At 37.3% G+C, this 15,763-nt stretch overlaps 1 protein-coding gene across 8 annotated transcripts in view; it reads left to right on the top strand.

Annotated features, from left to right (window-relative positions):
- The window catches only part of RAD51C (RAD51 paralog C), a 31,221-nt gene that overhangs the window by 9,137 nt on the left and 6,321 nt on the right, over nucleotides 1-15,763 (top strand). For 4 of the 8 annotated variants that reach the window (XM_006061763.2, XM_025281207.1, XM_025281206.1 and 1 more), the window contains exons 5-7: nucleotides 6,445-6,576; nucleotides 11,809-11,875; nucleotides 13,970-14,030. In XM_006061763.2, the coding sequence (XP_006061825.2) occupies nucleotides 6,445-6,576; nucleotides 11,809-11,875; nucleotides 13,970-14,030 (260 nt within the window). Of the gene's footprint in view, nucleotides 1-6,444; nucleotides 6,577-11,808; nucleotides 11,876-13,946; nucleotides 14,031-15,763 lie in introns of all 8 variants that reach the window. The other 4 variants (XM_044939629.1, XM_044939628.1, XM_025281208.1 and 1 more) reach the window with 3 other exon arrangements.

The raw sequence follows: 15,763 nt of genomic DNA, 5'->3' as shown, positions 1-15,763 counted from the left end.
CTCCTCTATGGTAGATTAATTGGTCATAGGTGCATGGGTTTATTTCTGAGCTTTCTGTCCTGTTCCATTGATCTATAAATCTGTCTTTGTGTTAGCACCACACGTTTTTGATTACTGTACCATTATAGTAGAGTCAGAAGTTATGGAGCCTGATTCCTCCAGCTCTGTTTTCCTTAAGATTGCTATGGTTATTTGAGGCCTTTTTGTATTTCCTTACAAAAAAAATTTTCCCTTCTAGATCTGTGAAAAATGCCCTTAGTAATTTGATAGGAATTGCATTGAATCTGTAGATTACCTTGGATAGTATAGTCATTTTGACAATACTGATTCTTCCAGTCTAAGAAAATGATATATCTTTCCATCTGTGACATCTTCAGTTTCTTTCATTAGCATTTTATAGTTTTTAGAATACACATCTTTTTCCTCCTTAGGTAGGTTTATTATTATATATTTTATTCGATGAGACAGCAAATGGGATTATTTCCTTAGTTTCTCTTTCTGATCTTTTGTTGTTCAGTTCAGTTCAGTCGCTCAGTCGTATCTGACTCTTTGCGACCCCATGAATTGCAGCACGCCAGGCCTCCCTGTCCATCACCAACTCTTGGAGTTCACTCAAACTCACGTCCATCGAGTCGGTGATGCCATCCAGCCATCTCATCCTCTGTCGTTCCCTTTTCCTCCTGCCCCCAACCCCTCCCAGCATCAGTGTCTTTTCCAATGAGTTAACTCTGCATCAGGTGGCCAAAGTATCAGGTGCTATCTAGGTTGGTCATAACATTCCTTCTAAGGGGTAAGCGTCTTTTAATTTCATGGCTGCAGTCACCATCTGCAATGATTTTGGAGCCCAGAAAAATAAAGTCTGACACTGTTCCCACTCTTTCCCCATCTATTTCCCATGAAGTGATGGGACCAGATGCCATGATCTTAGTTTTCTGAATATTGAGCTTTAAGCCAGCTTTTTCACTCGCCTCTTTCACTTTCATCAAGAGGCTTTTTTAGTTCCTCTTCACTTTCTGCCATAAGGGTGGTGTCATCTGCATATCTGAGGTTATTGATATTTCTCCCGGCAATCTTGATACCAGCTTGTGCTTCTTCCGGCTTTTGTTGTTAGTGTATGGAAATGCAGCACATTTCTGTGTATTAATCTCTTATCTTGCAGCTTAACCACATTCATTGATAAGCTCTAGTTACCATTTATTTCTGGTTATAAATTATTTTCTGGGGAATTCCCTGGCAGTTCAGTGGTCAGGGCTCTGCCCTTTCACTGCTAAGAAAGCTAACATTCAGTCCCTGGTTTGGAAGCTAAGATTCCACAAGCTACAGGGTGAGGCCAAAAAAAAAAAAGAAATTCACGTTGGTAACTGTTTAATTTCAGCTGTTGAATGACAGTGCTTGGGGTTTTTTTTTGTTTTTTTGACAATGCTTGTTTTATCCTACCCTCTCAAACTCTGTCATTCATTGACTTTCCTTTATTCAGTATAATCTCCCTTTTGCGATATCAAGGAAACTCACCAGAGTATATTCAAGAACTTGCTCTCTAAACTTGGAGAAGAATCATCAGTGTAACAGTTACTACTTAGCAGAAGGTCCAGATCTTTGTAATTTGGCCAGTTTCAATAAAATCTGTACTGTGGAGAGGAAAATAGACTTATTTCTATTCTTCCATTATAGATTAGATATGTAGCTGCTCTGATTTGAGCAGAGAGGTCCTTGGATGCCCTTGGTATTAGGGACTCCTTGCAAATACCCTAGAACAAAAACATGTAATTATATAGTATTTTCCTTCTTTTGATTTAATGATCACTCCTAGTTATTGAATTCATTTTCCAAAAGTAGTAGCATATTTCCTCAATTTTTTTGTGTAGTTCGCAATGTAATAGATACAGGCACAATAATTTAGAAAAAGTTTTATTGACATATAGTTGATTTGTAATGTGTTAATTTCTGCTGTACTGCAGTGATTCACTTACACATATTCTTCTCATATTCTTTTCCATTATGATTTATCAAAGCATATTGAATATAGTTCCCTGTGCTATACAGTAAGCCCTTGTTGTTTATCCGTCTTACGTATAATGTTGATAGTTTGCATCTGCCAGTCTCAGACTTCCAGACCACCCCTCCCTCATCCTGTTCCCCCTTGGCAACCACTAGTCTGTTCCCTACAGACACATTTTTAAGATCAATCTGATTATGACATTTTTTTCCATCACTTCATTAGAAGTCTGGACAGCAAAACAAATCAAATCTTGATCTGTAGCTTATTTGCTTGCTGGTTTCCATGTAGAAAATACTCCTATCATAGCTGATTTCAAGTATGTCATTGGACATGGAGTAGAGAAGAAACCATGCACATCATTATGTAGTGTTTCCACTATAAAGGTAAAATAGATATCTGTAAGTAACCTTAAGAGCATAGATAATAGTAAACTGTAGTAGGGGTGAGTTTTCAGTATTTATTATCCCTATTTTAATATAATTCATTTACTCATAAATTTGTATAGTTTAATTGGTACAGATGACTATATTTGATGATGGATTTGTAAAACTCCTAAAAATTTAGCTCTTGGCTCAAGAGCTGTAGCATTTGGCCTCAGCAGTATTCCTTTCTGTCATTTCCTATCTCTCCTCCTCACTACTTTTCTGACCCTTTAAACATACCAAACCTGTTTGTGTCTTAGGGCCTTTGACTTTCCATTTCGTAATATATGTGAGTTGTCTTTCTCTCCTAGAGGTTCTTATCCAGGAGTCAGTTTTTTTTTTTTTTAATAATTAATTAATCAATTAATTTTTTTAAACAACTTAGTCTTTTATTTGCCCAAGGCCAGCTGTTACAGGCACTGAGGCACCAAGACTTCCAGAAGGGATGGGGGTGGGGGGTGCCATCCTGCCTTCTAGGTGCTGCCTGCCCCATCCTGCTTCCTGCAGGAGATGGGAGAGATAAAGTGTACCCTTGCACCATCAAGTATCTCCTCAATTTAGTGTGTTGGTCGCTCAGTCATGTCTGACTCTGCAACCCCTTGGACTATAGCCCATCAGGCTTCTCTGTCCAAGGGATTCTCCAGGCAAGAGTACCGGAGTGGGTTGCCATTTCCTTCTCCACCAGGAGTCAGTTCTATTGCCTGCCTTCTTATTGATGTCTCCTCACATCTAGTCTAAGTTTCTCTCTACTCACCACCTACTTATTTGTCATTTCACCTGGTTTGAGTTTCTTTATAGCCCCTATCATTATCATAAAGTATCTTATTCACAACTTCTGAGTTGGTGAACCTGTGGAAGTGCTAGGAGAATGGCTCTGGGAGAGATCGTGGAAGCTCTGTGTCCCTTCCCCATACCTTCTCTATGCATCTGTTCCATCTAACTATTCCTGAATTATGTCCTTCATATTTTTTCTAATTGACACGTAGTTGATTTACAATGTTGTGTTAGTTTCTGGGTTAGAGCAAAGTGATTCAGTTATACATATATATACATACTCTCTCTGATATTCTTTACCATTATGGTTTATTTAGTTCAGTTCAGTCGCTCAGTCATGTACAACTCTTTGCAACCACTTGAACTGTACAGCATGCCAGGCCTCCCTGTCCATCACCAACTCCAGCAGTTTACCCAAACTTATGTCCATTGAGTTGGTGATGCCATCCAACCATTTCATCCTCTGTCGTCCTCTTCTCCTCCTGCCCTCAGTCTTTCTCAACATCAAGGTCTTTTCAAATGAATCAGCTCTTCGCATCAGGTGGCCAAAGTATTGGAGTTTCAGCTTCAACATCAGTCCTTTCAATGAACACTCAGGACTAATCTCCTTTAGGATGGACTGGTTGGATCTCCTTGCAGTCCAAGGGACTCTCAAGAGTCTTCTCCAGCACCACAGTTCAAAAGCATCAATTCTTCGGCACTCAGCTTTCTTTATAGTTCAACTCTCACATCCATACATGACTACTGGAAAAACCATAGCCTTGACTAGACGGACCTTTGTTGGCAAAGTAATGTCTCTGCTTTTGAATATGCTGTCTAAGTTGGTCATAACTTTTCTTCCAAGGAGTAAGCGTCTTTCAATTTCATGGCTGCAGTCACCATCTGCAGTGATTTTGGAGCCCCAAAAATAAAGTCAGCCACTGTTTCCACTGTTTCCCCATCTATTTGCCATGAAGTGGTGGGACTGGATGCCATGATCTTAGTTTTCTGAATGTTGAGCTTTAAGCCTACTTTTTCACTCTCCTCTTTTACTTTCATCAAGAGGCTCTTTAGTTTTTCACTTTCTGCCATAAGGGTGATGTCATCTGCATATGTGAGGTTATTGATATTTCTCCCAGAAATCTTGATTCCAGCTTGTGCTTCTTCCAGCCCAGTGTTTCTCATGATGTACTCTGCAATATAAGTTAAATAAGCAGGGTGACAATATACAGCCTTGACATACTCCTTTTCCTATTTGGAACCAGTCTGTTGTTCCATGTCCAGTTTTAACTGTTGCCTTCTGACGTGCATACAGGTTTCTCAAGAGGCAGGTCAGGTGGTCTGGTATTCCCATCTCTTTCAGAATTTTCCACAGTTTATTGTTTATGGTTTATTACAGGATAGTAAATATAATTCCCTGTTCTATACAGTAGGACCTTGTTTAAATATTTTTATATATAGTAGTTTGTATCTGCTAGTCCCATACTCTTGATTTATCCCTCCACTACTTTCCCCCTTAGTAACCTTGTTTTTTTCTATGTCTGTGAGTCTGTTTCTATTTTGTAAGTAAGTTGATTTGTGTCATATTTTAGACTATACATATAAGTGGTATCATATGATATTTGTCTTTTTCTGACTTACTTCACTTAGTATGATAATCTCTAGTTCCATCCGTATTGTTGCACATGGCATTATTTCATTTTTTTATGGCTGAGTAGTATTCCATTGAATGTATATGTTTATACATTATACATGTATATATATATATGTATGTGTGTGTATACACACACACATACATATATATGTGTGTGTATATATATATATGTGTATCTATATATACATGTATATATATATGTATACAAGATATATATATGTATACAAGATCCTTGATCTTTTGGAGCTTATGTTCTAGTGGAGTAAGGGACAATTTATATGCAAACAAATATATGAATAATTTCTTTTTTTAAACTCAATAGATTACAAAAGATATAACTCAGCGCCATATGATCCAGCAATCCCACTCCTGGGCATGTATCTGGAGAAAACTGTAATTCAAAAGACACATGCGTCCCAGTGTTCACAGCAGCACTATCATAGTAGCCAGGACAAGAAAGCAACATAAATGTCCATCAACAGATGAGTGGATAAATAACTTGTTGGACATTTATGTTGCTTTCTTGTCCTGGCTATTATGATAGTGCTGCGGTGAACACTGGGGTACATGTGTCTTTTGAATTACAGTTTTCTCCAGATACATGCCCAGGAGTGGGATTGCTGGATCATATGGTGCTGAGTTATATCTTTTGTAATCTATTGAGTTTAAAAAAAGAAATTATTCATGTATTTGTTTGCATATAAATTGTCCCTTACTCCACTAGAACATAAGCTCCAAAAGATCAAGGATCTTGTCTCTTGTTCCCCAGTGCATGGAACAGTAACTAGCATATAGTAGGTGTCAAATATTTGTTGAATGAAGTAATGAATGAAAGATATAAAAACAGCTTACTTAGTGCTTCACAAAAGCTTCTCCTTTTGTCTAGTCCTTATAAAAATATATAATTTTGTCATATTTTGTTTACAATTGGATTAGTTTCCAGATTCTGTTTGTTCTTGGATCTTAGGTTATATATTATTCTAACTTCACCATAGGAGCCATTATTTAGATCCTATTAGAAATGAAACTATCATGAAAATGTTTATTTATCATCTGTAAGTAAACTTTGTTGATTAGAATTCACAACAGACTTGCCCCTTGCTAAATTCTGTAATGATTAGTTGCCCTATAGTGTATTTTAAATTAAAGAAAAATATACCAAAAATTAAGCGTTTGAAAAAACCTTTATAATTTAATATTTGAGAGGGTGTTTTTTTGCTTTGTTTTTTAACATAAAAAGAATCCTGATTATAAAATTGACATTTAATTGAAAAATTGATTTTACTAAGATTTTAAAAGTTTTTTATTGGTCCACCTCTGTGAAGACTGGGTATAGTGGCAAATTATGAGAAAATTGTAATTGCTTTTTTTATTGAATTTTTTTTTAAGATGATAAATTATAAAACTAGAGTTTATTCTAACTTCTGGTGACTAGTGCAGAAAGCACTGAATAGCTTTCTACCTGACCAAAATAAAGTCTTTGGAGAGTAGGAAATAGAATGCTGGATTTTAAAATTTTGTTTCTTTTTTTTCTGTAATGGACTCTGCTTTGTGGTTGCCATTTATTATTTTATTTTAAGTACCAAACCTAATATCATTATCTCTTTTGTAATTAGGTTCGATTAGTGATAGTGGATGGTATCGCTTTTCCTTTTCGTCATGACCTAGATGACCTGTCCCTTCGTACTCGATTATTAAATGGCCTAGCCCAGCAGATGATCAGCCTGGCAAACAACCACAGATTAGCTGTAAGTATTATTAGTAAAGGGAGTTTTGTTATAAAGTCACGATTATATAAAATGTTCAAATGGTAGGGAATTCCCTGGTGGTTCAGTGTTTAGGATTCTACTCTTCTGGTGCAGGGGGTACAGGTTTGATTCCTGGTCAAGTAACTAAGATCTTGCATGTTGTGCAATATGACAGAAAAACTCAGAAATTAAATGTTAAAGTCTAGAAATAGCAAAATATAAAATTTGTCTGAAAGCAAATAATATGGACATACAGTTCTTTTTTTTTTAATATTTATTTATTTTTTTGGCTGTCTTTGTTGCTGCACATGGGCTTTTTCTAGTTGCAGCAAGCAGGGGTACTTTTCATTGTAGTGTAAGGGCTCGTCATTGTGGTGGCTTCTCTTGTTGCAGAGCACAGGCTCTAAGTGCGTGGGCTTCAGTACTTGTGGTTTGCAGGCTCTAGAGTGCTGGCTCAGTAGTTTTGGCTTACTTACCATATAGCATGTGGAATCTTCCCAAACCAGGGGTTGAATGCGTGTCCCCTGCATTGGCAGGTGGATTCTTAATCACCGGACCACCAGGAAAGCCCCATTGTACACTTGTGAATGTAGTTTTGTTTCAGTTTGGTTTCTGTAAGACAAATTAAATCTAGTCGGAGTGTTGTGTATCAGTTTTCCTGGAAAGTAAAAAGCATAATTAAAATGCTGAATTACAAAAATGGATTTTGATAAAGAAATGCCACCTTTGATAATTACATTGTTTTCTTTGTAATATACCTGATGTTCTCAGGTAAGCTCTTCCAACATTGCCATTTTTCTTTTATTCTTGAGCCTTTGATTAATACATACTGTAGAATCACACACTCAGATGGGTAGAAAAATTGTGTAAACAGCCTACTCTTCCAGATATGTAATGTGAGGAGAGAGGTAAAGATGAGCTCAGAAGTAAAGAGATAAAAAAGGAGTGAGGTAAAAACTTTTTTTAACTGCCTGTTTGCACTTCCCTCTCTGCAGCTTCATCCCACCTCTCACACACACACACACACATACACACACACACACACACGTCTAGGAGGGAGAAGGGAGGTCAAACTACTTACCTTGATTTTCTTCTCTGTACCTCAATTAGAATCCTAAGCACAAAGTTGTAAATAACTCCTCAATAAAATCACTTCAAAACGTACATTTTTTCTTTTGAGTTTTTAATTTTTTTTTTTTTTGCATATCCTCAAAACATGGTGTCCTGTCTTGAATTATTTCTTGTCATTAATTTGCAATTTCTCGCATGTTCAGTCGTGTCCAACTCTTTGTGACCCCATAAACTAGCCCACCAGGCAGGCTCCTCTTTCCAAAGGATTTTTTTTTTAGGCAAGAATACTGAAGAGGGTTGCCATTTCCACCTCCAGGGGATCTTCCCAACCCAGGGATCAAACCTTTCTCCTACACTGGCAGGCGGGTTCTTCACCCCTTGAGCTACCTGGAAGCCCGATTTGTAATTTAGCATTGTGTTAGTATCAGTGATGGAGAAGGCAATGGCAGCCCACTCCAGTACTCTTGCCTGGAAAGTCCCATGGACAGAGGAGCCTGGTAGGCTGCGGTCCATAGGGTCGCCAGGAGTCAGACGCGACTGAGCGACTTCACTTTCACTTTTCACTTTCCTGCATTGGAGAAGGAAATGGCAACCCACTCCAGTGTTCTTGCCTGGAGAATCCCAGGGACGGGGGAGCCTGGTGGGCTGCCGTCTATGGGGTCACACAGGGTCGGACACGACTGAAGCTACTTAGCAGCAGCAGCAGCAGCAGCAGTGAAGAGTCCCCAGTAGGGGGCACTGAAGGATAATGGGTTGTATAGTTCCTTAGGTTTTTGCTTTTGTTTTTTAACAGAGCTCCATCTTTTCTGATTAAAAAAGTAATCTAGGGAGTTCCTGGTGGCTTAGTGGTTAGAGTTCCAGGCTTTCATTGCCATGGCTCAGGTTCAGTCCTTGGTCAGGTTACTGAGGTGCCGCCAGCTGTGAAGTGCAGCTCCCTCTGCCACCACTGCAAAAAAAGAGTAGTCTAAACAACATGAAATGTCACCCGTTGTTTATAGCCAACAACTTAATATATGCTTCTTTGTCCATGTGTGCAATTACTTCTGAAAATAGTAAGCCAAAAGGAATATCTCTATTTTTAAACCTTTTGTTATGTATTAGCAAATTGCTCCCAGAAAGTGTATTCCAAAGTATGTTCTGTACATCAATGAATGGGAATTCTTTTTTTTGTTGTTTATAGTTCAGTGGGGAAAAGATAAAATTTATTTTGCTGATTTGGATAGTATAAAGAATTCCCATATAATATTTCCCAAGATTTGCTTTTTCATTCTTATTCTCTCTCCCCACTCTCTTTCTGTACATACATACAGACACAGATACACATACACACACACACACAGTTTATGTGTATATTTTTCTGAACTGCTTAAAAACTGTTTAAAATATATGCACACATCATATCTTTTTGTCTAATAATACTTCAGTATATATTTACTAAGAATGAGAATAGTCTCATATGGTATCCAGAGTAGTTATCAAATTTAGGACATTTAATATTATATTGCACTTTAATATTTAATCCATATTTAGTTCTGTCAATTATCCCAATGATGTCCTTCATAACAATTTTTTCCCCAGTTCATTTTGCCAGCTGGAATCACATATTGCTTTTAACTTGTCATATCTCTTTAGTTGCCTTTCTTTACTTTTGTGCTATTGCTATGTTTTAAGAATACAGCCAGTATTTTTAGGGAATATCTCTGCAGTTTGGGTTTCTGTGATGTTTCCTCCTGATTAGATTCCAATTATACCTTTTTTTGTGTGTGGCTAAAATATAAGATAGACTTTTTTTCTTGAGGTATAGTTCACCTTTTAGAGATACATTTATTTTTTAGCAGAAAAAATTTTAACAGCCCTATTATAGTTAATAAACCATAAAATTCACCATTTTAAAGTGTAGCTCGGTGCATTTTGGTGTATTCAGAACTGTGCAACCATCACAGCTATCTAATTTTAGAACATTTCCACCACCCCAAAAAGAACTTTCATACCCGTTCAAACCATCATTCCCCATTGCACCCTCCCTATAGCCACTAACAACCACTAGTCTGCTGTCTCTATGGGTTTGTCGTCTTTGGATATTTTATATAAATTCATACAATACGTGGTCTTTTATGTCTGGCTTCTTTCACTTAGCATAATATTCTCAAGGTTCATCCATGTTGTAGCATGTATCAGTATGCTTTTTATGACTGAATAATTTTGCATTTTATTGGTATACCGCATTTTGTTTATCCATTCATTTAAGGACATTTGGACAGCAGAAGTATTCTTAAAGCACTGAAGTTCATAATTTCAAAGTGATTATTACTTCACTACTTTAAGATGCATTTTTTTTTTTTTTTTTTTTGGCACCATCCGTCACAGTTTGCAGGAAAGTCTAGAATCCTGACCACTAGTCCACCAGGGAGGTCCCAGGACTCATTCTTTAAGAGCTTGGAGTAATTATGCAATAACTTTCATTTATATCATGGTAAACCCAACATTTTTGCAGAAAGAGTATTAATTATTTTATAAATATTTTCTAGTGATGCAAATTCTGATTTTGGGATGTTGAACAACTGGTAAGCTAGTACGTCTATTTACATTTGCCTCAAGGTGTGTAGTGAATAATGTGTAAGATGTGTAATAGTCTGTAAAGCAATGTTGTCTGATAGAACTTGCTGTAAAGATGAAAATGCTCAGTCTGATATAATAGTTGCATGGTTGTTGAGCACTTCAAATGTGGCTAATGCTGTGGAAGAACTGAATTTCTAGTTTTAATTAATTTAGTTTTTAAAAGCTATATGGCTAATGGCTGCAGAATTGAATAGTGCACCTTTAATCAAAAGGTGTTGGTGTAAGTAAATATCCCACTTGTTAAAGATTAAACACTTGGTAGTATGTAAAGAGTATTATTCAACGTGTTGTAGATGCCAGTTAGACATATTTCAGTTAATTACCAATTTAAGTTCCTACTTAGCTTGTTCTAAAATACCTGGAGTAAGGTAACACACGGGAAGACCACTGTGGCATTCAGAGGAGAGAGTAGAGGAAGGTGCTGTCACCCAGTTTGTGCCTGCCTGAAATCTAGATCACAGATTTCTCCTTTGTAGATGAAAATTTTAGGGTGTTGATCACTACGGTGGGAACAGCCAAATAGCCTTTTCTTCCTCAGTTTTCTTAAAGAATTGGTGGCTTTTTTAGATCTTTTCTCATTGCTTTTTTAGAAGTTCTTTACCAGTTTCAGCTTGTAGTAGTATCTGTCTTATTTCTGGAGAGAAGATCTATATTGGAACAGTATTTAAAATAACCGTTTCTGGAGAATTTTCGATGAGAAGGTGCCAGATAATCTGACTTTTACTGTGTTCAGTTAGCCTTAAACACTTTTTGTCTCTGCTTTCAAATTGCTATCCTGTGGGACTTCCCTGGTGGTCCGTTGGTTAAGAATTGAGATTCCACTGCCGGGGGCACAGATCTGATTCCTGGTTGAGGAACTAAGATCCCTATATGCTACGTGGTACAGCCAAAAACTAAATACACCAAAAAAATAAAATCGCTACCTTTTTAAATACATTATCTTTTCTGTAGGCCACTATATGTAAAAGAATTAGCAATATCGTTAGCCTTGAGGCCATCTATGAGTAAGACAATACCTGTATCTCTATTATCTGAGCAGTCTAGTATAGTTATAATTTGGGGTCATTTGATCTGTTACTGGATTTTATTCTTTCCTAGTTCTTTTAATTATACTGTGCTCTCTATATGATTTTAGGTCTCTCCTCATTCTTTGCCTCAGTTTCTTTTTTTTTCCTGTAAAATCATAAATGATAATATTGTCTTTCCCCTAACAGTATAAACACTGAGTTAATTTTATTAAGGATTTTATTTTTTAATTTGGGCACACCATGCAGCATGTGGGATTTCAGTTCCCCCACCAAGGATCAAACCCGTGGCCAAACTGCATTGAAAGCATGAAGTCTTAACTACTGGACTGCCAGAGATTTATTAAGGATTTTATATTCCTTTAAATAAATATATTCTACAGAGGCAATAGTGATAAAGAATACAGATTCCCTTGTTTCCAGTACTCCTAGTTATTAAGTTTTTACACATGATGTCTTTAGACCTTGTAATTTTGGGGGGAGACTCACCTAATATTCTCACATTTTGCTTTTGTAGGTAATTTTAACCAATCAGATGACAACAAAGTTTGATAGAAATCAGGCCTTGCTGGTTCCTGCACTGGGTAGGCAATTAATACAACATTTGTAGTTAAATTCATTTTTTTCTCTCTCTTTGGTGTGATGCTTATTGAGTATTATAAGTTCCAAGAAAGCAGAGAAGACTCTCTCTTATTTGCTGATAAATCTTAGCGTGGAACACAGTGCCCTGAGATACTGACTCATCCTTTCAATTGTTTAACATTTATTGAGCATCTACTCTCTGGCAACTCTTGTGTCAGGTCCATAGTGTATAAATATTCATAAGATGATTCTTGTTCTCAGAAATCACATATTCTTAAGCAGGAGAAGGGGTGAATCCATTTAAATACAAATCACACTATAACAAATAAGGTTATAACTCTGTTTCTAACCTTCAGTTCAGTTCAGTCGCTCAGTCGTGTCTGACTCTGCGACCCCATGAATCACAGCACGCCAGGCCTCCCTGTCCATTACCAACTCCCGGAGTTCACTCAAACTCAAGTCCATTGAGTCGGTGATGCCATCCAGCCGTCTCATCCTCTGTCGTCTCCTTTTCCTCCTGCCCCCAATCCCTCCCAGCATCAGAGTGTTTTCCAATGAGTCAACTCTTCGCGTGAGGTGGCCAAAGTACTGGAGTTTCAGCTTCAGCATCATTCCTTCCAAACAACATCCAGGGCTGATCTCCTTTAGGATGGACTGGTTGGATCTCTTTGCAGTCCAAGGGACTCGCAACAGTCTTCTCCAACACCACAGTTCAAAAGCATCAATTCTTCGGCCCTCAGCTTTCTTCCCAGTCCAACTCACATCCATACGTGACTACTGGAAAAACCATAGCCTTGACTAGATGGACCTTTGTTGGCAAAGTAATGTCTCTGCTTTTCAATATGCTATCTAGGTTGGTCATAACTTCTCCTCCAAGGAGTAAGCATCTTTTAATTTCATGGCTGCAGTCACCATCTGCAGTGGTTTTGGAGCCCAAAAAAATAAAGTCTGACACTGTTTCCACTGTTTCCCCAATTATTTCCCATGAAGTGATGGGACCAGATGCCATGATCTTCATTTTCTGAATGTTGAGCTTTAAGCCAACTTTTTCACTCTCCTCTTTCACTTTCATCAAGAGGCTTTTGAGTTCCTTTTCACTTTCTGCCATAAGGGTGATGTCATCTGCATATGTGAGGTTAGTGATATTTCTCCCGTCAATCTTGATACCAGCTTGTGCTTCTTCCAGCCCAGCATTTCTCATGATGTACTCTGAATATAAGTTAAATAAGCAGGGTGACAATATACAGCCTTGACGTACTCCTTTTCCTATTTGGAACCAGTCTGTTGTTCCATGTCCAGTTCTAACTGTTGCTTCCTGACCTGCATATAAGTCTCAAGAGGCAGGTCAGGTGGTCTGGTATTCCCATCTCTTGAAGAATTTTCCACAGTTTATTGTGATCCATACAGTCAAAGGCTTTGGCGTAGTCAATAAAGCAGAAATAGATGTTTTTCTGGGACTCTCTTGCTTTTTCGATGATCCAGCGGATGTTGGCAATTTGATCTCTGGTTCCTTTGCCTTTTCTAAAACCAGCTTGCACATCTGGAAGTTCACGGTTCACGTATTGCTGAAGCCTGGCTTAGAAAATTTTGAGCATTACTTGACTAGCGTGTGAGATGAGTGCAGTTGTGCAGTAGTTTGAGCATTCTTTGGCATTGCCTTTCTTTGGGATTGGAATGAAAACTGACCTTTTCCAGTCCTGTGGCCACTGCTGAGTTTTCCAAATTTTTACTCATGGGTTTTATTAGGACAGTGCTTCAAGATTTGTTTCTACTAAAATCTTTAAGAATATTCTGTCAGAGGTTTTGCTTTTCTCCTGGTGGTCGAAATATGTCAGTAAGCCTGTTGATAAGGAAGATTGACAAATAGATTGACTCAATAAAGTTTTCTGAAAGCAAGAAGAGGGTAGTGATAATGCTCTCCAGTATTTCCACAGATAGGTAAAAATCTATTAATTTCAGGATGTTAGCCAAAACCTGATTTTTTGAAACCAAATATACTTTCATTATTTTAAATTGAGTAAAGAAAAATTGTTTTTGGTCAGAGGCGTTCTCAGAGACTTACCATCTAGTCAGTTATCCTGTTCTTTTTCCCTCAGGGGAAAGTTGGGGACATGCTGCTACAATACGGCTTATCTTTCACTGGGACCAAAAGCAAAGGTTAGTATAGAAACAGGTTAGTAATTCTAAATATTGGGTAAATTACACTGAACATTTATCAGTTCCTTAGAGCTAGATGAGCTCTACAGTGCCCCGTGAACTAAAGCTTCTGTTGCCTTCTCCCAAAGCAGGCATAAAAACATGTTGTTATACTGCACAGTTAGCTATATAGGAAGTTCTTTGGAATATTTAAACGATGGGGTGCACCTGAAATGAGTAGGTGGCCAAAGAATGCCACCTTCTAAAGCTCTTTGAAATCAAGTACCATTTATTAACCGTGCAGAGGGAGGTGAGTACTCTGTGTTCCTGGAACGGATTGAAAGAAGAGTAAAATCAGGACAAAAGGAAAACTTCTGAGGTTAGCTTTAGGACTTTAATTTATGTGGAAAATAGGATGGTTTTTCTTAGTTTCTTAATATATTTCTTGTATGAAATTGTGTCTATTTTTGTTTTGTTTTATATTTCCCTACCCTACTTTTGTTATCCAGTTACTTACTTGCCTTTCACAAGTATTGTTCTTGAAAATAAAACTATGGCAGCATGAAACCTTTGTGTTTGTTTTTAAAGCTACTAAGCCAGTGAACAAACCACTTTTCATTTTCTTCAAAATAGGCAATTGAAAGCTATGGAGCCTAGAAATGTCAGATTTATGCTAGACTTTCTGCTTTGAAATTAATTGGTATAACCAAGAAAACCTGGTTTGGGAATGCTCCAATAAAATGGGGAAATTGAGACAGCATGTGGATAAAGAAGATTGCTTTAACACATACTGGGTTTGGTCAGGTATACTATTTCTTTATCTGCATTTCTTCATTCTTGTACCAAGTGAAAAAAATCAAGCCTGACCAAGTTAGGTCTTACTGACCCTGAGCTCATAGCAGAACTGATTACATTTCTGTACATCTTTTGTAACTAGTTCATGCAGTTTGTGTTGCTTTTAAAGATGGCATTTCCAAAGACTTCAGGTAACTCCCCCTCCCCCAATAATGCATAGTGTTTTACCATTGACTCCTATCCCCCCAACTCTATAAATAAGTCATTGTATACTGGATTCACAAAAGCAGTTCTTTTCTCAGCGACAAACCCTATTGTAAAGATTTGGCAACAGTTCTCCAGATGAGAGTCTTTTGAACGTATTGTTTATATTTTTCCAGATTGAGGTTTTCTGTAAAGTACATCTCACTATTTAAATGTTTTTAGAAATTCCTCCTGAGCAAGTGTACTATAGTGGTCTTCTTCTACTATTCTAGTATTAAATACTCAATAACAGAATACATCTAAGAAGTGAGAAAAATAGGAGTAAAGAAAGATACTTCTTTCATCTTTTTCTTTGTTTCTTTCATCTGTTTATGCACTCATCAGAAGAAGTTTCCCTTTGTCAAATCCTAGAAGCATTGGTTGGAAAATCATGCTTACTTTCTTCAGAGTTAACCATTTTATGACTTCAGCCTCTTACTAATCCTTCCCAAGAAATTACTGGTGTAGAATGCTGACATTGAATAGATAGATTTAGGGGAAATCTACTGCTCTATGAATGTTTTTCCTATGTCTCATATTATTTTAATGAGTGCTTGCTTGTGCTAGGTATTTAACTGTGCACCTTATATACAACATTGCATATAATCCATTCAATATCTCTTTTTAACCAAATTTAACTATAGTTGATATATAATATTATATGTTACAGGTATACAATATAATGATTCAAAATTTTTAAAGGTTATGCTCCATTT

The sequence above is a fragment of the Bubalus bubalis genome, chromosome 3, assembly GCF_019923935.1.
Source record: "Bubalus bubalis isolate 160015118507 breed Murrah chromosome 3, NDDB_SH_1, whole genome shotgun sequence".
In the NCBI taxonomy this organism is placed as follows: Eukaryota; Metazoa; Chordata; class Mammalia; order Artiodactyla; family Bovidae; genus Bubalus; species Bubalus bubalis.
Note: the sequence above shows the minus strand (reverse complement) of the source record. Positions and strands in the feature narration are given on the sequence as shown.